The sequence below is a fragment of the Eucyclogobius newberryi genome, unplaced genomic scaffold (genome assembly GCF_026437365.1).
Source record: "Eucyclogobius newberryi isolate DKJ021-1_F unplaced genomic scaffold, fEucNew1.0.hap1 SCAF_18, whole genome shotgun sequence".
NCBI lineage: Eukaryota > Metazoa > Chordata > Actinopteri > Gobiiformes > Gobiidae > Eucyclogobius > Eucyclogobius newberryi.
This window is the reverse complement of record NW_027315812.1, coordinates 3,546,099-3,570,933: the sequence shown is the minus strand read 5'-3', so window position 1 is coordinate 3,570,933 and position 24,835 is coordinate 3,546,099. Positions and strand designations below refer to the sequence as shown.

The 24,835-nt window shown below is 52.1% G+C and overlaps 2 protein-coding genes across 2 annotated transcripts in view; one reads left to right on the top strand and one right to left on the bottom strand.

The window, feature by feature from the left end:
* Positions 1-1,609: 1,609 nt before the first annotated feature.
* Positions 1,610-14,636, bottom strand: ssr1 (signal sequence receptor, alpha). Its single transcript, XM_072450389.1, has 9 exons — positions 14,467-14,636; positions 8,912-9,057; positions 8,688-8,796; positions 8,456-8,559; positions 7,625-7,783; positions 6,608-6,684; positions 6,408-6,486; positions 5,663-5,756; positions 1,610-3,221 (listed from the first exon to the last, which is right to left on the bottom strand). Exons 1-9 carry the CDS (start codon positions 14,534-14,536, stop codon positions 3,154-3,156), a joined length of 906 nt encoding a protein of 301 aa, XP_072306490.1. The 5' UTR covers positions 14,537-14,636; the 3' UTR covers positions 1,610-3,153.
* Positions 14,637-15,601: 965 nt separating this feature from the next.
* Positions 15,602-24,835, top strand: part of nub1 (negative regulator of ubiquitin-like proteins 1) — a 36,641-nt gene continuing 27,407 nt past the window's right edge. The window contains exon 1 of the mRNA XM_072450387.1: positions 15,602-15,673. The gene's annotated coding sequence lies outside the window, so the exon portion shown is untranslated. The remainder of the gene's footprint in view (positions 15,674-24,835) is intronic.

The window sequence follows — 24,835 nt, the reverse complement described above, 5'->3', positions numbered from 1 at the left end:
ATGTATTATAGTATGTATGTATTATAGTATGTATGTATTATAGTATTATGCATTATAGTATGTATGTATTATATAATGTATGCATTATAGTATTATGTATTATAGTATGTATGTATTATAGTATGTATGCATTATAGTATGCATTATAGTATGTATGTATTATAGTATGTATGTATTATAGTATTATGTATTATAGTATTATGTATTATAGTATGTATGTATTATAGTATGTATGTATTATAGTATGCATTATAGTATGTATGTATTATAGTATTATGTATTATAGTATTATGTATTATAGTATGTATGTATTATAGTATGTATGTATTATAGTATTATGCATTATAGTATGTATGTATTATATAATGTATGCATTATAGTATGTATGTATTATAGTATTATGTATTATAGTATTATGTATTATAGTATGTATGTATTATAGTATGTATGTATTATAGTATTATGCATTATAGTATGTATGTATTATATAATGTATGCATTATAGTATTATGTATTATAGTATGTATGTATTATAGTATGTATGCATTATAGTATGCATTATAGTATGTATGTATTATAGTATGTATGTATTATAGTATTATGTATTATAGTATTATGTATTATAGTATGTATGTATTATAGTATGTATGTATTATAGTATGTATTATAGTATGTATGTATTATAGTATTATGTATTATAGTATTATGTATTATAGTATGTATGTATTATAGTATGTATGTATTATAGTATTATGCATTATAGTATGTATGTATTATATAATGTATGCATTATAGTATTATGTATTATAGTATGTATGTATTATAGTATGTATGCATTATAGTATGCATTATAGTATGTATGTATTATAGTATGTATGTATTATAGTATTATGTATTATAGTATTATGTATTATAGTATGTATGTATTATATAATGTATGTATTATAGTATGTATGTATTATAGTATGTATGCATTATAGTATGCATTATAGTATGTATGCATTATAGTATTATGTATTATAGTAAGTATGTATTATATAATGTATGTATGTATTATATAATGTATGTTATGCATTATAGTATTATGTATTATAGTATGTATGTATGTATTATAGTATGTATGCATTATAGTATTATGTATTATAGTATGTATGCATTATAGTATGTATGCATTATAGTATGTATGTATTATAGTATTATGCATTATAGTATGTATGTATTATAGTATGTATTATATAATGTATGCATTATAGTATTATGTATTATAGTATGTATGTATTATAGTATGTATGCATTATAGTATGCATTATAGTATGTATGTATTATAGTATGTATTATATAATGTATGCATTATAGTATGTATGCATTATAGTATGTATGTTAGTATGTATGTATACAGAAAGAATGCAGAAAAGTTCATTGCCGTTAGCCTTTAGCCCGCAGACAAAAACACCTGCTTTTATGCAGCGTTTGTTTTTAGAAAAGGTTTTAACGTGCGGCCAGCGACACACCGTCCGTAAGCCTCCATTTTAGCGAGAAAAGAGTAGATCACGCTTCACGTACAGTAATCAAATAAAACAAAACAGGAAGTGCACAAAACAACCAAAACGTGGATCAAATCAAGTTTATTTATCAACTCGGACAGTGTTATCACAATTGTAAGTTATAAAATCAATGTTTAAAAAGCTGAATTTCTGCTTCCGTTGCCGTTAGCTCCGCGCAGCCGTTAGCTCCGCGCAGCCGTTAGCTCCGCGCAGCCGTTAGCTCCGCGCAGCCGTTAGCTCCGCGCAGCCGTTAGCTCCGCGCAGCCGTTAGCTCCGCGCAGCCGTTAGCTCCGCGCAGCCGTTAGCAACATTAGCATCAGGAGCAGATTCACAGCGGAAGGAAACTAAATCATGAAACTTTAACCAAACTTTATACAGACGCGGCAGCTTCCGAGTGTTCAGTGCGAGTTACTCCGGAAAAATGCCGCCTCCTAGTGGTCGATTTGAATAAATTAAGCTTTTTTGTTGTCCGTTTTCCCGTCGGCCGTATTTACACCAGTGCTTCGGACGTTACCGAACAGATTTACAAAAAGCAAAACCAAACCAGTGTAGAAACCGCGCTTGTAACAAAACGATTCAAAGACGCAAAAATCAAACGTTTAAAAGTCCTGCCGCGCGACGCCGTTTCACCGAGAGTTCACGTTTAGCGTCCGCCCCGCCCACATTTGTACAAAAACATAGACGCCACAATGTTCTAAAGCGATTTGTCCACCACCGCAAACCGAATGACGTTTTGTCGAGCTGCACTAAATAAATCACAAAAGTGTCGACGACGCAACAAAACTTTACACATCACATTAACACCCGTGAAAAAAGATTTTATTCATCGTTTTCCTGCTAAATTAGTTGAAAATTAGCCACGTTTTTACTGCATTTTGATCACAAAGACGTTCTTGATCACAAAGACGTTCTTGATCACAAAGACGTTCTTGATCACAAAGCCGTTCTGATCACAAAGACGTTCTGATCACAAAGACGTTCTGATCACAAAGACGTTCTGATCACAAAGACGTTCTTGATCACAAAGACGTTCTGATCACAAAGACGTTCTGATCACAAAGACGTTCTGATCACAAAGACGTTCTGATCACAAAGACGTTCTGATCACAAAGACGTTCTTGATCACAAAGACGTTCTGATCACAAAGCCGTTCTGATCACAAAGACGTTCTGATCACAAAGCCGTTCTGATCACAAAGACGTTCTTGATCACAAAGACGTTCTTGATCACAAAGACGTTCTTGATCACAAAGACGTTCTGATCACAAAGCCGTTCTGATCACAAAGACGTTCTGATCACAAAGACGTTCTTGATCACAAAGACGTTCTTGATCACAAAGACGTTCTGATCACAAAGCCGTTCTGATCACAAAGACGTTCTGATCACAAAGACGTTCTGATCACAAAGACGTTCTTGATCACAAAGACGTTCTTGATCACAAAGACGTTCTTGATCACAAAGACGTTCTGATCACAAAGACGTTCTGATCACAAAGAGTCCGTCGGTGTCGTCCACGTCTCGCGGCGGTCCAGAGAAACAAAGACACCGCGCCACAGTTCGGGAGGAGCGCTCAGGTTCCCGCGGCGACGGAGGGGGGGAGGGGGCGGAGTCACTCGTCCGAGCCGGCCGAGCGCTTCTGGTTCCGTTTCCGCGGCGATCTCCTCGGAGACGCTTTGTCTGAAAGAAACGGAGAGAAACGGAGAGAAACGGTTGGTTTCGCCAAGAGACGGTCAGACAGTCAACAGGAAGTGGAAGGAAGCGGCTGGACACGCCCACAACATGGCTGCCGTCACTTCCTGTGTCGCTTTTATTCACAGCTTTATGAAGTCATGCTAATCCAATAATCAGCCAAATAAAATAACTTCACATTTATTTAGAGTGAAGCTTGAATATACATTTAAAATATAAACTATGATAAATATAAATTTAATATATTGATTACCTGGTTCAGGGGCATGTGAGGGGCGTGGCTAAAGCTAGTGTGTGAGGGGCGTGGCTAAAGCTAGTGTGTGAAGCTAGTGTGTGAGGGGCGTGGCTAAAGCTTGTGCGTGAGGGGCGTGGCTAAAGCTAGTGCGTGAGGGGCGTGGCTAAAGCTAGTGCGTGAGGGGCGTGGCTAAAGCAAGCGTGTGTGAGGGGCGTGGCTAAAGCTAGTGCGTGAGGGGCGTGGCTAAAGCTAGTGCGTGAGGGGAGTGGCTAAAGCTAGTGCGTGGCTAAAGCTAGTGCGTGTGGGGCGTGGCTAAAGCTAGTGCGTGTGGGGCGTGGCTAAAGCGAGCGTGTGTGAGGGGCGTGGCTAAAGCGAGCGTGTGTGAGGGGCGTGGCTAAAGCGAGCGTGTGTGAGGGGCGTGGCTAAAGCGAGTGTGTGAAGCTAGTGCGTGAGGGGCGTGGCTAAAGCTAGTGCGTGAGGGGCGTGGCTAAAGCTAGTGCGTGAGGGGCGTGGCTAAAGCTAGTGCGTGAGGGGCGTGGCTAAAGCTAGTGCGCGAGGGGCGTGGCTAAAGCTAGTGCGCGTGTGAGGGGCGTGGCTAAAGCTAGTGCGCGTGTGAGGGGCGTGGCTAAAGCTAGTGCGCGTGTGAGGGGCGTGGCTAAAGCTAGTGCGCGTGTGAGGGGCGTGGCTAAAGCGAGCGTGTGTGAGGGGCGTGGCTAAAGCGAGCGTGTGTGAGGGGCGTGGCTAAAGCTAGTGCGCGTGTGAGGGGCGTGGCTAAAGCTAGTGCGCGTGTGAGGGGCGTGGCTAAAGCGAGCGTGTGTGAGGGGCGTGGCTAAAGCGAGCGTGTGTGAGGGGCGTGGCTAAAGCGAGCGTGTGTGAGGGGCGTGGCTAAAGCGAGCGTGTGTGAGGGGCGTGGCTAAAACGAGCGTGTGTGAGGGGCGTGGCTAAAGCGAGCGTGTGTGAGGGGCGTGGCTAAAGCGAGCGTGTGTGAGGGGCGTGGCTAAAGCGAGCGTGTGTGAGGGGCGTGGCTAAAGCGAGCGTGTGTGAGGGGCGTGGCTAAAGCGAGCGTGTGTGAGGGGCGTGGCTAAAGCGAGCGTGTGTGAGGGGCGTGGCTAAAGCGAGCGTGTGTGAGGGGCGTGGCTAAAGCGAGCGTGTGTGAGGGGCGTGGCTAAAGCGAGCGTGCACAGGAAGTTTTGCCTCATTTCTTTGACTTCTCTCAAAGCCTCTACGCTGCGTTTGAACCTCTCTTTATGTCATGCTAATGCTAACGTTAGACGCATTATGATCTGGAAATATCAGATTGTGGCTCTCGACAAAGCGATAAACAGGAAACGGCTGTTGCTAACGCGCGTCGCTAGCTCCACCGCTGGACTCCCGCGTTTGCGCAGTGGTTTTGTCGGACGGTTTCGTTTCCAAAGTGAAAGTAAAGAGACGCTCACCTCTGCGGCTCTGCACTGTGGACACAACGGCAGCGGAAGGAAAAACAGAAGAGAAAAGAGTGAGAGAAACACGGGAGAAGAACGAGCTCGGGTCAAACACGGACACGAGGGAGAAACACTTTCAGCACATTAGAGTCTATCGGGGTTCAAATGTCCTTTTTCTCCCCCTGTTCCAACTGCTGCTCGTCACAAGCCGCTGTCGTGTCTCTTTTCACTCCATAAACCATCACTAGCACGTCGGGGCAAGCTAGCTTTTGTTTATTTCCCCATGGTAATGCCCTCTGCTGCCAGTAGATGGAGCGCTAGCACTAATCCTGATGAGGGAACGCCCTAAAAAAGAAAGTTATGCGTCGTTTTCAGGTGTTAAGTTTTAAAACACGAGACACCAAAGAAAAGGAAGGAGAACTAAACGATACAAAAGGGCGTGGCGCCTTTGTAAAAGCCAGAGTCGCTGTGAGGGAAGAGCGCTAACTACTCCGCCACGCTGGGGGTGCACACGGGACGGGGCGACGCTAGGGGGCGGACACGGGACGGGGCGACGCTAGGGGGCGGACACGGGACGGGGCGACGCTAGGGGGCGGACACGGGACGACGCTAGGGGGCGGACACGGGACGGGGCGACGCTAGGGGGCGGACACGGGACGGGGCGACGCTAGGGGGCGGACACGGGACAGGGCGACGCTAGGGGGCGGACACGGGACAGGGCGACGCTAGGGGGCGGACACGGGACAGGGCGACGCTGGGGGGCGGACACTCACTGATCTGGTTGAGCGTTTCCTGTGGGATCCAGCTCAGGTCCACGTCGTTGTGGCTCGAAGTTCCCATTTCCACTTTCGGAGCCGGACGCCGCCGCTGAGCCAAAGAGAAGAAGAAGAAAACTCTTACATCATCGTTATATCAAAAGGACTCATCATAATTTGTCCTTTACGGCACATGGCGTGAGACCCCGTCGCGTGTTGTGAGACCCCGGCGCGTGTTGTGAGACCCCGGCGCGTGTTGTGAGACCCCGTCATGTGTTGTGAGACCCCGTCATGTGTTGTGAGACCCCGTCATGTGTTGTGAGACCCCGTCATGTGTTGTGAGACCCCGTCATGTGTTGTGAGACCCCGTCATGTGTTGTGAGACCCCGTCATGTGTTGTGAGACCCCGTCATGTGTTGTGAGACCCCGTCATGTGTTGTGAGACCCCGTCATGTGTTGTGAGACCCCGGCATGTGTTGTGAGACCCCGGCATGTGTTGTGAGACCCCGTCATGTGTTGTGAGACCCCGTCATGTGTTGTGAGACCCCGTCATGTGTTGTGAGACCCCGGCATGTGTTGTGAGACCCCGGCATGTGTTGTGAGACCCCGTCATGTGTTGTGAGACCCCGTCATGTGTTGTGAGACCCCGTCATGTGTTGTGAGACCCCGTCATGTGTTGTGAGACCCCGTCATGTGTTGTGAGACCCCGTCATGTGTTGTGAGACCCCGTCATGTGTTGTGAGACCCCGGCGCGTGTTTGTACCTTTCTGGACTCGAGCAGCTGATGCAGACCGACGACCACCAACAAACCCAAACCGGACAGAAACACGTACATGAAGATCCTGGACAAACAAACATTCACCACAGCTCAGCCGTCACGAGGTGTTACGTGTTTCACCTCAAATGAAACCAATAAAACGTTTTCAATCTAAAAGGACAAAAACTCATTTGAAAGAGTCTCACGTTTCTCCGTCGAGTCCATCCTCTCTCTCGGTGATGGTCACGGTTTGGTTAAACACGGCGTCCTGGAACACGTTCCCCTGAAACACGCAACATAAAAGTACAAACACTGAAACTATGTCACTGCAGCTTCTTCTAAAAGTACAAACACTGAAACTATGTCACTGCAGCTTCTTCTAAAAGTACAAACACTGAAACTATGTCACTGCAGCTTCTTCTAAAAGTACAAACACTGAAACTATGTCACTGCAGCTTCTTCTAAAAGTACAAACACTGAAACTATGTCACTGCAGCTTCTTCTAAAAGTACAAACACTGAAACTATGTCACTGCAGCTTCTTCTAAAAGTACAAACACTGAAACTATGTCACTGCAGCTTCTTCTAAAAGTACAAACACTGAAACTATGTCACTGCAGCTTCTTCTAAAAGTACAAACACTGAAACTATGTCACTGCAGCTTCTTCTAAAAGTACAAACACTGAAACTATGTCACTGCAGCTTCTTCTAAAAGTACAAACACTGAAACTATGTCACTGCAGCTTCTTCTAAAAGTACAAACACTGAAACTATGTCACTGCAGCTTCTTCTAAAAGTACAAACACTGAAACTATGTCACTGCAGCTTCTTCTAAAAGTACAAACACTGAAACTATGTCACTGCAGCTTCTTCTAAAAGTACAAACACTGAAACTATGTCACTGCAGCTTCTTCTAAAAGTACAAACACTGAAACTATGTCACTGCAGCTTCTTCTAAAAGTACAAACACTGAAACTATGTCACTGCAGCTTCTTCTAAAAGTACAAACACTGAAACTATGTCACTGCAGCTTCTTCTAAAAGTACAAACACTGAAACTATGTCACTGCAGCTTCTTCTAAAAGTACAAACACTGAAACTATGTCACTGCAGCTTCTTCTAAAAGTACAAACACTGAAACTATGTCACTGCAGCTTCTTCTAAAAGTACAAACACTGAAACTATGTCACTGCAGCTTCTTCTAAAAGCTGCTGCTTCTTCTCACGTTGGCGTCTTTGTAGTTGAGGTTGACCACCAGTCCAAAAGGGCGCCCCCCCATGGGCTCCGCGGGGATGAACGAGTACTCGAACGTGGCCTGGCGACTGGGCGGGACCAGCGTGCCCAGCTGCAGCGCCGTGAAGTTCTGGATGAAGAACTGGTAATCCTGAAACGTGGGCCAGAAGAGAGGGTTAAAGCGGGCCACAGAAGGAGAGGGTTAAAACGGGCCACAGGAGGAGAGGGTTAAAGCGGGCCACAGGAGGAGAGGGTTAAAGCGGGCCACAGGAGGAGAGGGTTAAAGCGGGCCACAGGAGCAGAGGGTTAAAGCGGGCCACTGGAGCAGAGGGTTAAAGCGGGCCACAGGAGCAGAGAGCTAAAGCGGGCCACAGGAGCAGAGAGCTAAAGCGGGCCACAGGAGCAGAGAGCTAAAGCGGGCCACAGGAGCAGAGAGCTAAAGCGGGCCACAGGAGCAGAGAGCTAAAGCGGGCCACAGGAGCAGAGAGCTAAAGCGGGCCACAGGAGCAGAGAGCTAAAGCGGGCCACAGGAGCAGAGAGCTAAAGCGGGCCACAGGAGCAGAGAGCTAAAGCGGGCCACAGGAGCAGAGAGCTAAAGCGGGCCACAGGAGCAGAGAGCTAAAGCGGGCCACAGGAGCAGAGAGCTAAAGCGGGCCACAGGAGCAGAGAGCTAAAGCGGGCCACAGGAGCAGAGAGCTAAAGCGGGCCACAGGGTTAAAGCGGGCCACAGGGTTAAAGCGGGCCACAGGGTTAAAGCGGGCCACAGGGTTAAAGCGGGCCACAGGGTTAAAGCGGGCCACAGGGTTAAAGCGGGCCGTCGTACCTGAGGATAGCGGAACGACGCGTCCAGAGACTCCACGATGAAGTTCTCGGTCCCTTTGTTGGTGAAGCCGAGCAGGAACTTCACTATCTCGTTGGCGGGAAAATCTGAGTGACAAAAAGAGAGCGAGAGAAAATAAAAGGGCACGGGAAGTTCTCCTCCGGAGCGGGCGCCACGGCAACGAGCGCAGAATGACCCAGAATGTGCGGAAGGTGAAGAACAAAGCGGCCCGTACCCTGAGAGCCAGTCCCTTCTCCTTTGACAAAGAGGATGGTGGTGTCTGCGTTGGGCGAGGCCTTCATCTCTCCCACCAGAGCCTCCTCCTCCTCCTCTTTGTCCTCCACCTGAAAAACAAAACGAGTCACGTGACTGAGCAAGAAGGAGCAAGAAGGAGAGAACGAACAAACGACTAAGAACGTCCGGCACTTTTTGACCCCGATCAGTGAAACCGACTCTCACCAGCTCTGCGTTTTCATCGTCCTCCACTTCTGCCTCGTCGTCTTCCTCGTCCGGGGCCACGTCGTCCGCCACGTCGTCGACCACGTCTTCGTCTACGGGTTCGGCCTCTTCATCCTCGGTCAGGTCCTGGGCCAACACCAGCGGGTCTGAGGGAGGGAAACCAGCACTTAAGTGTCAAAACAGGTCTTTTTGGGGCCGATCTCACAGTAAGGGCCAAGAAGAAAAAATATTGCGTTTCCAGTAACTCGACCTTAAACATTGATCACATATTTACTGGCCGTACGTTTGCAGCGTCATCCTCACATTCACCTGTGGAAAATTGCCGCACGTTGGATGAATTTTGTTTTACCAACGGGCGCGTCCATGTTTGTGCGAGATGCTTTTATTTTATTTTCTGGTCAGCGTGGAGACTGGACTCGTTAAGAGGGACGATGACGTGGGGCTCATTAGAGGGACGATGACGGGGACGATGACGTGGGGCTCGTTAGAGGGACGATGACGTGGGGCTTGTTAGAGGGACGATGACGGGGACGATGACGTGGGGCTCGTTAGAGGGACGATGACGTGGGGCTCGTTAGAGGGACGATGACGGGGACGATGACGTGGGGCTCGTTAGAGGGACGATGACGTGGGGCTCGTTAGAGGGACGATGACGTGGGGCTTGTTAGAGGGACGATGACGGGGACGATGACGTGGGGCTCGTTAGAGGGACGATGACGGGGACGATGACGTGGGGCTCGTTAGAGGGACGATGACGGGGACGATGACGTGGGGCTTGTTAGAGGGACGATGACGGGGACGATGACGTGGGGCTTGTTAGAGGGACGATGACGGGGACGATGACGTGGGGCTCGTTAGAGGGACGATGACGTGGGGCTCGTTAGAGGGACGATGACGTGGGGCTCGTTAGAGGGACGATGACGTGGGGCTCGTTAGAGGGACGATGACGTGGGGCTTGTTAGAGGGACGATGACGGGGACGATGACGTGGGGCTCGTTAGAGGGACGATGACGGGGACGATGACGTGGGGCTTGTTAGAGGGACGATGACGGGGGGCTTGTTAGAGGGACGATGACGGGGACGATGACGTGGGGCTCGTTAGAGGGACGATGACGGGGACGATGACGGGGGGCTTGTTAGAGGGACGATGACGTGGGGCTTGTTAGAGGGACGGGGACGATGACGTGGGGCTTGTTAGAGGGACGATGACGGGGACGATGACGTGGGGCTCGTTAGAGGGACGATGACGGGGACGATGACGTGGGGCTCGTTAGAGGGACGATGACGGGGACGATGACGTGGGGCTTGTTAGAGGGACGATGACGGGGACGATGACATGGGGCTTGTTAGAGGGACGATGACGGGGACGATGACGTGGGGCTTGTTAGAGGGACGATGACGGGGGGCTTGTTAGAGGGACGATGACGGGGACGATGACGTGGGGCTCGTTAGAGGGACGATGACGGGGACGATGACGTGGGGCTCGTTAGAGGGACGATGACGGGGACGATGACGTGGGGCTCGTTAGAGGGACGATGACGGGGACGATGACGTGGGGCTCGTTAGAGGGACGATGACGGGGACGATGACGTGGGGCTCGTTAGAGGGACGATGACGGGGACGATGACGTGGGGCTTGTTAGAGGGACGATGACGGGGACGATGACATGGGGCTTGTTAGAGGGACGATGACGGGGACGATGACGTGGGGCTTGTTAGAGGGACGATGACGTGGGGCTTGTTAGAGGGACGATGACGGGGACGATGACGTGGGGCTTGTTAGAGGGACGATGACGGGGACGATGACGTGGGGCTCGTTAGAGGGACGATGACGGGGACGATGACGTGGGGCTCGTTAGAGGGACGATGACGGGGACGATGACGTGGGGCTTGTTAGAGGGACGATGACGGGGACGATGACATGGGGCTTGTTAGAGGGACGATGACGGGGACGATGACGTGGGGCTTGTTAGAGGGACGATGACGTGGGGCTTGTTAGAGGGACGATGACGGGGACGATGACGTGGGGCTTGTTAGAGGGACGATGACGTGGGGCTCGTTAGAGGGACGATGACGGGGACGATGACGTGGGGCTTGTTAGAGGGACGATGACGGGGACGATGACGTGGGGCTCGTTAGAGGGACGATGACGGGGACGATGACGTGGGGCTTGTTAGAGGGACGATGACGTGGGGCTTGTTAGAGGGACGATGACGTGGGGCTCGTTAGAGGGACGATGACGGGGACGATGACGTGGGGCTTGTTAGAGGGACGATGACGGGGACGATGACGTGGGGCTCGTTAGAGGGACGATGACGGGGACGATGACGTGGGGCTCGTTAGAGGGACGATGACGGGGACGATGACATGGGGCTTGTTAGAGGGACGATGACGGGGACGATGACATGGGGCTTGTTAGAGGGACGATGACGTGGGGCTCGTTAGAGGGACGATGACGTGGGGCTTGTTAGAGGGACGATGACGGGGACGATGACGTGGGGCTTGTTAGAGGGACGATGACGGGGACGATGACGTGGGGCTCGTTAGAGGGACGATGACGTGGGGCTTGTTAGAGGGACGATAACGGGGACGATGACGTGGGGCTTGTTAGAGGGACGATGACGGGGACGATGACGTGGGGCTCGTTAGAGGGACGATGACGGGGACGATGACGTGGGGCTCGTTAGAGGGACGATGACGGGGACGATGACGTGGGGCTCGTTAGAGGGACGATGACGGGGACAATGACATGGGGCTCGTTAGAGGGACGATGACGGGGACGATGACGTGGGGCTTGTTAGAGGGACGATGACGGGGACGATGACGTGGGGCTCGTTAGAGGGACGATGACGTGGGGCTCGTTAGAGGGACGATGACGGGGACGATGACGGGGACAATGACGTGGGGCTTGTTAGAGGGACGATGACGTGGGGCTTGTTAGAGGGACGATGACGGGGGGCTTGTTAGAGGGACGATGACGGGGACGATGACGTGGGGCTTGTTAGAGGGACGATGACGGGGACGATGACGTGGGGCTTGTTAGAGGGACGATGACGGGGACGATGACGTGGGGCTCGTTAGAGGGACGATGACGGGGACGATGACGTGGGGCTCGTTAGAGGGACGATGACGGGGACGATGACGTGGGGCTCGTTAGAGGGACGATGACGGGGACAATGACGTGGGGCTCGTTAGAGGGACGATGACGGGGACGATGACGTGGGGCTCGTTAGAGGGACGATGACGGGGACAATGACGTGGGGCTCGTTAGAGGGACGATGACGGGGACAATGACGTGGGGCTCGTTAGAGGGACGATGACGTGGGGCTTGTTAGAGGGACGATGACGGGGGGCTTGTTAGAGGGACGATGACGGGGACGATGACGTGGGGCTTGTTAGAGGGACGATGACGGGGACGATGACGTGGGGCTTGTTAGAGGGACGATGACGGGGACGATGACGTGGGGCTTGTTAGAGGGACGATGACGTGGGGCTCGTTAGAGGGACGATGACGGGGACAATGACGTGGGGCTTGTTAGAGGGACGATGACGGGGACGATGACGTGGGGCTTGTTAGAGGGACGATGACGGGGACGATGACGTGGGGCTTGTTAGAGGGACGATGACGGGGACGATGACGTGGGGCTTGTTAGAGGGACGATGACGGGGACGATGACGTGGGGCTTGTTAGAGGGACGATGACGGGGACGATGACGTGGGGCTTGTTAGAGGGACGATGACGGGGACGATGACGTGGGGCTTGTTAGAGGGACGATGACGGGGACGATGACGTGGGGCTTGTTAGAGGGACGATGACGGGGACGATGACGTGGGGCTTGTTAGAGGGACGATGACGGGGACGATGACGTGGGGCTTGTTAGAGGGACGATGACGGGGACGATGACGTGGGGCTTGTTAGAGGGACGATGACGGGGACGATGACGTGGGGCTTGTTAGAGGGACGATGACGGGGACGATGACGTGGGGCTTGTTAGAGGGACGATGACGGGGACGATGACGTGGGGCTTGTTAGAGGGACGATGACGGGGACGATGACGTGGGGCTTGTTAGAGGGACGATGACGGGGACGATGACGTGGGGCTTGTTAGAGGGACGATGACGGGGACGATGACATGGGGCTTGTTAGAGGGACGATGACGGGGACGATGACGTGGGGCTTGTTAGAGGGACGATGACGGGGACGATGACGTGGGGCTTGTTAGAGGGACGATGACGGGGACGATGACGTGGGGCTTGTTAGAGGGACGATGACGGGGACGATGACGTGGGGCTCGTTAGAGGGACGATGACGTGGGGCTTTATTTTATTCAATATATAGCTGAATAAATATAATTATAATAATATCTGCACCAATAAGGCCACTTCAATGTGAAGCTCACTTCGGAGAAAAAAAAACTGTCTGCAAAACCTGTGCCAGGAATTTAAAATATTTTAATAAATGATCAAAAAGAATCCGACCTGGATTTTTTTCCAATGTTACCGGAAACACACCATTTTCTTTTTGGCCTAAATGCAGTGTGTTTTATGGCTGGCGTGGCCCCAGCGTGAAGAATACTCCTGTTACACTGAAGTATTTGTCTTGAGACGCTGTAGTTTTGTCCGATTCAGCCCAGAATGACGGATTTAACACGATGAACAAAACAAACAGAACCGCAGCAGCACAACAGGTTTATTATGTTTTTAGTTTAATGATCAGCTGTTATTGTTCTCGGGAAACAAAGACTTTCAATATCGTCCACTCATGAGTTTTACCATTTAAAAAAACAACGTTTTATTAAGAATATAAGAGCTTTTTTATAAGAGTGTTTTTTTTAAATAAGTTATTTGTTTGTTGTTTACTTTTGTACCTACTTTGAGTTGCAACACTGGAATTTCCCCATTGTGGAACAAATAAAATATCCTAGATGGAAACAATGAATCGACTAATTGTGACTAATGACACCACTTTAAAAAACACTAGTTGTATTTCTCTAATGTCAATGTTTGTCTGGAATAAACTGACTTAAACAAAAGCCATTTCATGACAAAGACAGTGACATTCAATCAAAACGTCAAAAACGAGAATTTTACCGTTTCTGTTTTCCATCAACATTATTCATAAACATTATCTTAGTTTGAGTCACAGAATTACACGTTTATCTGGTTAAAATGTATTCAAATCGTCTCATTGTACAGTAGAAACAATCTTTAATAAACCTGTTGTTTGTCGCAGCCTCAGAACATTGATCATGTTAGCAGCGGGTGTTAGCTTAGCGGCTAATGCTAAGGACACGTCAGTCTAAACACGCCGCGGGACTAAAGCCGTGTGAAGCGATGTGTTAATCTTGACATCGGGATAACGAGCTTTAGCAACACACCGACATTCTGAATAACACGTCCGCGATGTTTCAAATGCGTCTGAACAAACGTATTTCTGTCAAAAGAACACACGAGAGCTGCAGGCTCATGGAGCGGCCTGTGCTAGCAGCTAACAGCAGCTAACAGCGCCTGCTCAACCCAGACCAAACCCGGCTGTTCACGGGCTTTGACGCTCACCTCGGACCAGCAGCGTCGCGGGGAAGGCCAGCAGCACCACCAGCAGCAGTTTGGGCAGAAATCTCCACATTTTCAGTGCGTTTTCGGAGCGTTTTCAGTGCGTTTAATTGAGCGTGGAGCAGATTGTGTGCTTCCGCTTCTGTACGGCCACGCATGCGCACAGGCAGGATTCTTCTTCGTGTTGTTTTACGGCGAGCAGCACTCAACATTTCAGTGCATCTACGCCACCTACTGCACTGGAACATGAACCAGAGAGTTCTACTTCCCCACTTCCGAAGGGTTAGGGTTACCCTACCTGCTTTAGACCTGTTAGTCCTGCGTTAGACCTTTTAATCCTGCTTTAGACCTGCTTTAGACCTGTTAGTCCTGCGTTAGACCTTTTAATCCTGCTTTAGACCTGCTTTAGACCTGTTAGTCCTGCGTTAGTCCTGCTTTAGACCTGCTTTAGACCTGTTAGTCCTGGTTTAGTCCTGGTTTAATCCTGGTTTAGTCCTGGTTTAGTCCTGGTATAGTCCTGGTTTAGACCTGGTTTGGACCTGGTTTAGTCCTGGTTTAGTCCTGGTTTAGTCCTGCTTTAGTCCTGATTTGACCTGGTTTAGTCCTGGTTTAGTCCTGGTTTAGACCTGGTTCACGAACTCCTCCCAGGGCGTCAGCCCTATTAACCTGAAATTTGGTGAGACTCATCTTCAGGACCATCAAAAGTTATCCACATTTTTATTCAAAGAGTCAAAGTGTCTGTGCAGCAGAGCCGCACATTTTGCCAAGAATTCAAAATAAAATAGCTTTTTGATGGTAAAACAAAGGGGAGAAGATGTGACAGCTTCACAGATTCAGCAGTAGGCGTAATAAAAGGACAATTGGGGCGCGTTAGCGCCCCCTCCTCTTGCGGTGTGGCGGTTGTGCGGCGAGGGCCGATCATTGCCGCTTGCGGCTATATTTAATCATTATTATTATTATTATCATTATTATTATTTATTTATTTTAGTTCATCCACGTCAGCGTGACCCGTATCCCTGGTCAGGAGTGTTTGGTCTTGACCCGTCTCACAGAGTGAGACCTCATTTTGTCATAAACCATCGCTTTCCCCTCGTGACAAAAACAACACGTGACGCGGAAACACCGGAAACACCGACGTGAAGAGGAAAAGTGGCGTTTTTAGATCAAAGACGCGTCCAGAAGCCGTGACAGCGCCGTGTCCCGGCTCCAGGTACATTTAGGACCGGGAAACTATCCGCAAACACCCGGGAAACGCTCTTATTTGTGTGATTCAAACGCTGAAGGAGGAGGACGGCCAAGTGCGACGCTCTGAGCTAGCTTAGCATTAGCCACCTGCTCCCGACAACAACACGTTTCATACAATTAACTCTAAACGTCAAGTTCACGTTTGAACTCTTTATTTACACATTTTATTTCATATGTTATTCCTGAAGTGGCTTTTCTTTGCTTTACTTTCTGTTTATTGCTTTAAGCTTTTATATTTGTATAGTTTGTGAGACTTAAAGCTCATAATCTTATCTGTGGTACATTTGTGACATAAACGTCCTTCTCCTGCTTCTGTCTGAAACAAATATAAGTGTTTTATGATTCATAAGGGATGTAATAGAACAGTAATGATCATAAAGTACTTTATAGAAGCTCGTTCCCTCAGGCCCCCGGGGGCCCTCTAACTTACACTCGTGTTCTCACTAGAATGTCACGATTTCAGGTTTTATCGTGAGAATAAACGCTGCAATTTAACGATTATTCACGATTATGAACATCACGACCAAAACCACAATAAAATCCTACATTTTCTTTCCGTTTTATGAAATCAAACTTTATGAACTATAAACAGCGACCCCTGGACTGTTGAAGCCTCTGACCCCTGGACTGTTGAAGCCTCTGACCCCTGGACTGTTGAAGCCTCTGACCCCTGGACTGTTGAAGCCTCTGACCCCTGGACTGTTGAAGTCTGACCCCTGGACTGTTGAAGCCTGACCCCTGGACTGTTGAAGCCTCTGACCCCTGGACTGTTGAAGCCTCTGACCCCTGGACTGTTGAAGCCTGACCCCTGGACTGTTGAAGCCTCTGACCCCTGGACTGTTGAAGCCTCTGACCCCTGGACTGTTGAAACATCTGACCCCTGGACTGTTGAAACCTCTGACCCCTGGACTGTTGAAGCCTCTGACCCCTGGACTGTTGAAGCCTCTGACCCCTGGACTGTTGAAGTCTGACCCCTGGACTGTTGAAGTCTGACCCCTGGACTGTTGAAGCCTGACCCCTGGACTGTTGAAGCCTCTGACCCCTGGACTGTTGAAGCCTCTGACCCCTGGACTGTTGAAGCCTGACCCCTGGACTGTTGAAGCCTGACCCCTGGACTGTTGAAGCCTCTGACCCCTGGACTGTTGAAGCCTCTGACCCCTGGACTGTTGAAACATCTGACCCCTGGACTGTTGAAACCTCTGACCCCTGGACTGTTGAAGCCTCTGACCCCTGGACTGTTAAAGCCTCTGACCCCTGGACTGTTGAAGCCTGACCCCTGGACTGTAGAAGCCTCTGACCCCTGCACTGTTAAAGCCTCTGACCCCTGGACTGTTGAAGCCTCTGACCCCTGGACTGTTGAAGCCTCTGACCCCTGGACTGTTGAAGTCTGACCCCTGGACTTTTGAAGCCTGACCCCTGGACTGTTGAAGCCTGACCCCTGGACTGTAGAAGCCTCTGACCCCTGGACTGTTGAAGCCTGACCCCTGGACTGTTGAAACCTCTGACCCCTGGACTGTTGAAGCCTCTGACCCCTGGACTGTTGAAGCCTCTGACCCCTGGACTGTTGAAGTCTGACCCCTGGACTGTTGAAGCCTCTGACCCCTGGACTGTTGAAGTCTGACCCCTGGACTGTTGAAGCCTCTGACCCCTGGACTGTTGAAGTCTGACCCCTGGACTATTGAAGCCTGACCCCTGGACTGTTGAAGCCTCTGACCCCTGGACTGTTGAAGCCTCTGACCCCTGGACTGTTGAAGCCTCTGACCCCTGGACTGTTGAAGCCTGACCCCTGGACTGTTGAAACCTCTGACCCCTGGACTGTTGAAGCCTCTGACCCCTGGACTGTTGAAGCCTCTGACCCCTGGACTGTTGAAGCCTCTGACCCCTGGACTGTTGAAGCCTCTGACCCCTGGACTGTTGAAGCCTCTGACCCCTGGACTGTTGAAGCCTCTGACCCCTGGACTGTTGAAGCCTGACCCCTGGACTGTTGAAGCCTCTGACCCCTGGACTGTTGAAGCCTGACCCCTGGACTGTTGAAGCCTCTGACCCCTGGACTGTTGAAGCCTGACCCCTGGACTGTAGAAGCCTCTGACCCCTGCACTGTTGAAGCCTCTGACCCCTGGACTGTTGAAGCCTCTGACCCCTGGACTGTTGAAGCCTGACCCCTGGACTGTAGAAGCCTCTGACCCCTGCACTGTTGAAGCCTCTGACCCCTGCACTGTTGAAGCCTCTGACCCCTGGACTGTTGAAGCCTGACCCCTGGACTGTTGAAGCCTCTGACCCCTGGACTGTTGAAGCCTCTGACCCCTGGACTGTTGAAGCCTGACCCCTGGACTGTTGAAGCCTGACCCCTGGACTGTTGAAGCCTCTGACCCCTGGACTGTTGAAGCCTCTGACCCCTGGACTGTTGAAGCCTCTGACCCCTGGACTGTTGAAGCCTGACCCCTGGACTGTTGAAGCCTCTGACCCCTCGACTGTTGAAGCCTCTGACCCCTGGACTGTTGAAGCCTCTGACCCCTGGACTGTTGAAGCCTCTGACCCCTGGACTGTTGAAGCCTCTGACCCCTGGACTGTTGAAGCCTCTGACCCCTGGACTGTTGAAACCTCTGACCCCTGGACTGTAGAAGCCTCTCACCCCTGGACTGTTGAAGCCTCTGACCCCTGGACTGTTGAAGCCTCTGACCCCTCGACTGTTGAAGCCTCTGACCCCTGGACTGTTGAAGCCTCTGACCCCTGGACTGTTGAAGCCTCTGACCCCTGGACTGTTGAAGCCTGACCCCTGGACTGTTGAAGCCTCTGACCCCTGGACTGTTGAAGCCTCTGACCCCTGGACTGTTGAAGCCTCTGACCCCTGGACTGTTGAAGCCTGACCCCTGGACTGTTGAAGCCTCTGACCCCTGGACTGTTGAAGCCTGACCCCTGGACTGTTGAAGCCTCTGACCCCTGGACTGTTGAAGCCTGACCCCTGGACTGTTGAAGCCTCTGACCCCTGGACTGTTGAAGCCTCTGACCCCTGGACTGTTGAAGCCTGACCCCTGGACTGTTGAAGCCTCTGACCCCTGGACTGTTGAAGCCTGACCCCTGGACTGTTGAAGCCTCTGACCCCTGGACTGTTGAAGCCTGACCCCTGGACTGTAGAAGCCTCTGACCCCTGCACTGTTGAAGCCTCTGACCCCTGGACTGTTGAAGCCTCTGACCCCTGGACTGTTGAAGCCTGACCCCTGGACTGTTGAAGCCTGACCCCTGGACTGTAGAAGCCTCTGACCCCTGGACTGTTGAAGCCTGACCCCTGGACTGTTGAAACCTCTGACCCCTGGACTGTTGAAGCCTCTGACCCCTGGACTGTTGAAGCCTCTGACCCCTGGACTGTTGAAGCCTGACCCCTGGACTGTTGAAGCCTCTGACCCCTGGACTGTTGAAGCCTCTGACCCCTGGACTGTTGAAGCCTGACCCCTGGACTGTTGAAGCCTCTGACCCCTGGACTGTTGAAGCCTCTGACCCCTGGACTGTTGAAACATCTGACCCCTGGACTGTTGAAACCTCTGACCCCTGGACTGTTGAAGCCTCTGACCCCTGGACTGTTGAAGCCTCTGACCCCTGGACTGTTGAAGTCTGACCCCTGGACTGTTGAAGCCTGACCCCTGGACTGTTGAAGCCTCTGACCCCTGGACTGTTGAAGCCTCTGACCCCTGGACTGTTGAAGCCTGACCCCTGGACTGTTGAAGCCTGACCCCTGGACTGTTGAAGCCTGACCCCTGGACTGTTGAAGCCTCTGACCCCTGGACTGTTGAAGCCTCTGACCCCTGGACTGTTGAAACATCTGACCCCTGGACTGTTGAAACCTCTGACCCCTGGACTGTTGAAGCCTCTGACCCCTGGACTGTTAAAGCCTCTGACCCCTGGACTGTTGAAGCCTCTGACCCCTGGACTGTTGAAGCCTCTGACCCCTGGACTGTTGAAGCCTCTGACCCCTGGACTGTTGAAGTCTGACCCCTGGACTGTTGAAGCCTGACCCCTGGACTGTTGAAGCCTGACCCCTGGACTGTAGAAGCCTCTGACCCCTGAACTGTTGAAGCCTGACCCCTGGACTGTTGAAACCTCTGACCCCTGGACTGTTGAAGCCTCTGACCCCTGGACTGTTGAAGCCTCTGACCCCTGGACTGTTGAAGCCTCTGACCCCTGGACTGTTGAAGTCTGACCCCTGGACTGTTGAAGCCTCTGACCCCTGGACTGTAGAAGTCTGACCCCTGGACTGTTGAAGCCTGACCCCTGGACAGTTGAAGTCTGACCCCTGGACTGTTGAAGCCTGACCCCTGGACTGTTGAAACCTCTGACCCCTGGACTGTTGAAGCCTCTGACCCCTGGACTGTTGAAGCCTCTGACCCCTGGACTGTTGAAGCCTCTGACCCCTGGACTGTTAAAGCCTCTGACCCCTCGACTGTTGAAGCCTCTGACCCCTGGACTGTTGAAGCCTCTGACCCCTGGACTGTTGAAGCCTGACCCCTGGACTGTTGAAGCCTCTGACCCCTGGACTGTTGAAGCCTCTGACCCTTGGACTGTTAAAGCCTCTGACCCCTGGACTGTTGAAGCCTCTGACCCCTGGACTGTTGAAGCCTCTGACCCCTGGACTGTTGAAGCCTCTGACCCCTGGACTGTTGAAGCCTCTGACCCCTGGACTGTTGAAGCCTCTGACCCCTGGACTGTTGAAGCCTGACCCCTGGACTGTTGAAGCCTCTGACCCCTGGACTGTTGAAGTCTGACCCCTGGACTGTTGAAGCCTGACCCCTGGACTGTTGAAGCCTCTGACCCCTGGACTGTTGAAGCCTCTGACCCCTGGACTGTTGAAGCCTGACCCCTGGACTGTTGAAGCCTGACCCCTGGACTGTTGAAGCCTGACCCCTGGACTGTTGAAGCCTCTGACCCCTGGACTGTTGAAGCCTCTGACAACCGGACTGTTGAAACATCTGACCCCTGGACTGTTGAAACCTCTGACCCCTGGACTGTTGAAGCCTCTGACCCCTGGACTGTTAAAGCCTCTGACCCCTGGACTGTTGAAGCCTCTGACCCCTGGACTGTTGAAGCCTCTGACCCCTGGACTGTTGAAGCCTCTGACCCCTGGACTGTTGAAGCCTCTGACCCCTGGACTGTTGAAGCCTCTGACCCCTGGACTGTTGAAGCCTGACCCCTGGACTGTTGAAGCCTGACCCCTGGACTGTAGAAGCCTCTGACCCCTGGACTGTTGAAGCCTGACCCCTGGACTGTTGAAACCTCTGACCCCTGGACTGTTGAAGCCTCTGACCCCTGGACTGTTGAAGCCTCTGACCCCTGGACTGTTGAAGCCTCTGACCCCTGGACTGTTGAAGTCTGACCCCTGGACTGTTGAAGCCTCTGACCCCTGGACTGTAGAAGTCTGACCCCTGGACTGTTGAAGCCTGACCCCTGGACAGTTGAAGTCTGACCCCTGGACTGTTGAAGCCTGACCCCTGGACTGTTGAAACCTCTGACCCCTGGACTGTTGAAGCCTCTGACCCCTGGACTGTTGAAGCCTCTGACCCCTGGACTGTTGAAGCCTCTGACCCCTGGACTGTTAAAGCCTCTGACCCCTCGACTGTTGAAGCCTCTGACCCCTGGACTGTTGAAGCCTCTGACCCCTGGACTGTTGAAGCCTGACCCCTGGACTGTTGAAGCCTCTGACCCCTGGACTGTTGAAGCCTCTGACCCCTGGACTGTTAAAGCCTCTGACACCTGGACTGTTGAAGCCTCTGACCCCTGGACTGTTGAAGCCTCTGACCCCTGGACTGTTGAAGCCTCTGACCCCTGGACTGTTGAAGCCTCTGACCCCTGGACTGTTGAAGCCTCTGACCCCTGGACTGTTGAAGCCTGACCCCTGGACTGTTGAAGCCTCTGACCCCTGGACTGTTGAAGTCTGACCCCTGGACTGTTGAAGTCTGACCCCTGGACTGTTGAAGTCTGACCCCTGGACTGTTGAAGCCTCTGACCCCTGGACTGTTGAAGCCTCTGACCCCTGGACTGTTGAAGCCTGACGCCTGGACTGTTGAAGCCTCTGACCCCTGGACTGTTGAAGCCTCTGACCCCTGGACTGTTGAAGCCTCTGACCCCTGGACTGTTGAAACCTGACCCCTGGACTGTTGAAGCCTGACCCCTGGACTGTAGAAGCCTCTGACCCCTGGACTGTTGAAGCCTCTGACCCCTGGACTGTAGAAGCCTCTGACCCCTGGACTGTTGAAGCCTGACCCCTGGACTGTTGAAACCTCTGACCCCTGGACTGTTGAAGCCTCTGACCCCTGGACTGTTGAAGTCTGACCCCTGGACTGTTGAAGCCTCTGACCCCTGGACTGTTGAAGTCTGACCCCTGGACTGTTGAAGCCTGACCCCTGGACTGTTGAAGTCTGACCCCTGGACTATTGAAGCCTGACCCCTGGACTGTTGAAGCCTCTGACCCCTGGACTGTTGAAGCCTCTGACCCCTGGACTGTTGAAGCCTCTGACCCCTGGACTGTTGAAGCCTGACCCCTGGACTGTGGAAACCTCTGACCCCTGGACTGTTGAAGCCTCTGACCCCTGGACTGTTGAAGCCTCTGACCCCTGGACTGTTGAAGCCTCTGACCCCTGGACTGTTGAAGCCTCTGACCCCTGGACTGTTGAAGCCTGACCCCTGGACTGTTGAAGCCTCTGACCCCTGGACTGTTGAAGCCTGACCCCTGGACTGTTGAAGCCTCTGACCCCTGGACTGTTGAAGCCTGACCCCTGGACTGTAAAAGCCTCTGACCCCTGCACTGTTGAAGCCTCTGACCCCTGGACTGTTGAAGCCTCTGACCCCTGGACTGTTGAAGCCTGACCCCTGGACTGTAGAAGCCTCTGACCCCTGCACTGTTGAAGCCTCTGACCCCTGCACTGTTGAAGCCTCTGACCCCTGGACTGTTGAAGCCTGACCCCTGGACTGTTGAAGCCTCTGACCCCTGGACTGTTGAAGCCTCTGACCCCTGGACTGTTGAAGCCTGACCCCTGGACTGTTGAAGCCTGACCCCTGGACTGTTGAAGCCTCTGACCCCTGGACTGTTGAAGCCTCTGACCCCTGGACTGTTGAAGCCTCTGACCCCTGGACTGTTGAAGCCTCTGACCCCTGGACTGTTGAAGCCTCTGACCCCTCGACTGTTGAAGCCTCTGACCCCTGGACTGTTGAAGCCTCTGACCCCTGGACTGTTGAAACCTCTGACCCCTGGACTGTTGAAACCTCTGACCCCTGGACTGTAGAAGCCTCTGACCCCTGGACTGTTGAAGCCTCTGACCCCTGGACTGTTGAAGCCTCTGACCCCTCGACTGTTGAAGCCTCTGACCCCTGGACTGTTGAAGCCTCTGACCCCTGGACTGTTGAAGCCTCTGACCCCTGGACTGTTGAATCCTGACCCCTGGACTGTTGAAGCCTCTGACCCCTGGACTGTTGAAGCCTCTGACCCCTGGACTGTTGAAGCCTCTGACCCCTGGACTGTTGAAGCCTGACCCCTGGACTGTTGAAGCCTCTGACCCCTGGACTGTTGAAGCCTGACCCCTGGACTGTTGAAGCCTCTGACCCCTGGACTGTTGAAGCCTGACCCCTGGACTGTAGAAGCCTCTGACCCCTGCACTGTTGAAGCCTCTGACCCCTGGACTGTTGAAGCCTCTGACCCCTGGACTGTTGAAGCCTTATCCCTGGACTGTTGAAGCCTGACCCCTGGACTGTAGAGGCCTCTGACCCCTGGACTGTTGAAGCCTGACCCCTGGACTGTTGAAACCTCTGACCCCTGGACTGTTGAAGCCTCTGACCCCTGGACTGTTGAAGCCTCTGACCCCTGGACTGTTGAAGTCTGACCCCTGGACTGTTGAAGCCTCTGACCCCTGGACTGTTGAAACCTCTGACCCCTGGACTGTTGAAACCTCTGACCCCTGGACTGTAGAAGCCTCTGACCCCTGGACTGTTGAAGCCTCTGACCCCTGGACTGTTGAAGCCTCTGACCCCTCGACTGTTGAAGCCTCTGACCCCTGGACTGTTGAAGCCTCTGACCCCTGGACTGTTGAAGCCTGACCCCTGGACTGTTGAAGCCTCTGACCCCTGGACTGTTGAAGCCTCTGACCCCTGGACTGTTGAAGCCTCTGACCCCTGGACTGTTGAAGCCTGACCCCTGGACTGTTGAAGCCTCTGACCCCTGGACTGTTGAAGCCTGACCCCTGGACTGTTGAAGCCTCTGACCCCTGGACTGTTGAAGCCTGACCCCTGGACTGTAGAAGCCTCTGACCCCTGCACTGTTGAAGCCTCTGACCCCTGGACTGTTGAAGCCTCTGACCCCTGGACTGTTGAAGCCTGACCCCTGGACTGTTGAAGCCTGACCCCTGGACTGTAGAAGCCTCTGACCCCTGGACTGTTGAAGCCTGACCCCTGGACTGTTGAAACCTCTGACCCCTGGACTGTTGAAGCCTCTGACCCCTGGACTGTTGAAGCCTCTGACCCCTGGACTGTTGAAGTCTGACCCCTGGACTGTTGAAGCCTCTGACCCCTGGACTGTTGAAGCCTCTGACCCCTGGACTGTTGAAGCCTGACCCCTGGACTGTTGAAGCCTGACCCCTGGACTGTTGAAGCCTGACCCCTGGACTGTTGAAGCCTCTGACCCCTGGACTGTTGAAGCCTCTGACCCCTGGACTGTTGAAACCTCTGACCCCTGGACTGTTGAAGCCTCTGACCCCTGGACTGTTGAAGCCTCTGACCCCTGGACTGTTGAAACCTCTGACCCCTGGACTGTTGAAGCCTCTGACCCCTGGACTGTTGAAGCCTCTGACCCCTGGACTGTTGAAGCCTCTGACCCCTGGACTGTTGAAGCCTCTGACCCCTGGACTGTTGAAGCCTCTGACCCCTGGACTGTTGAAGTCTGACCCCTGGACTGTTGAAGTCTGACCCCTGGACTGTTGAAGTCTGACCCCTGGACTGTTGAAGCCTCTGACCCCTGGACTGTTGAAGCCTCTGACCCCTGGACTGTTGAAGCCTGACGCCTGGACTGTTGAAGCCTCTGACCCCTGGACTGTTGAAGCCTCTGACCCCTGGACTGTTGAAGCCTCTGACCCCTGGACTGTTGAAACCT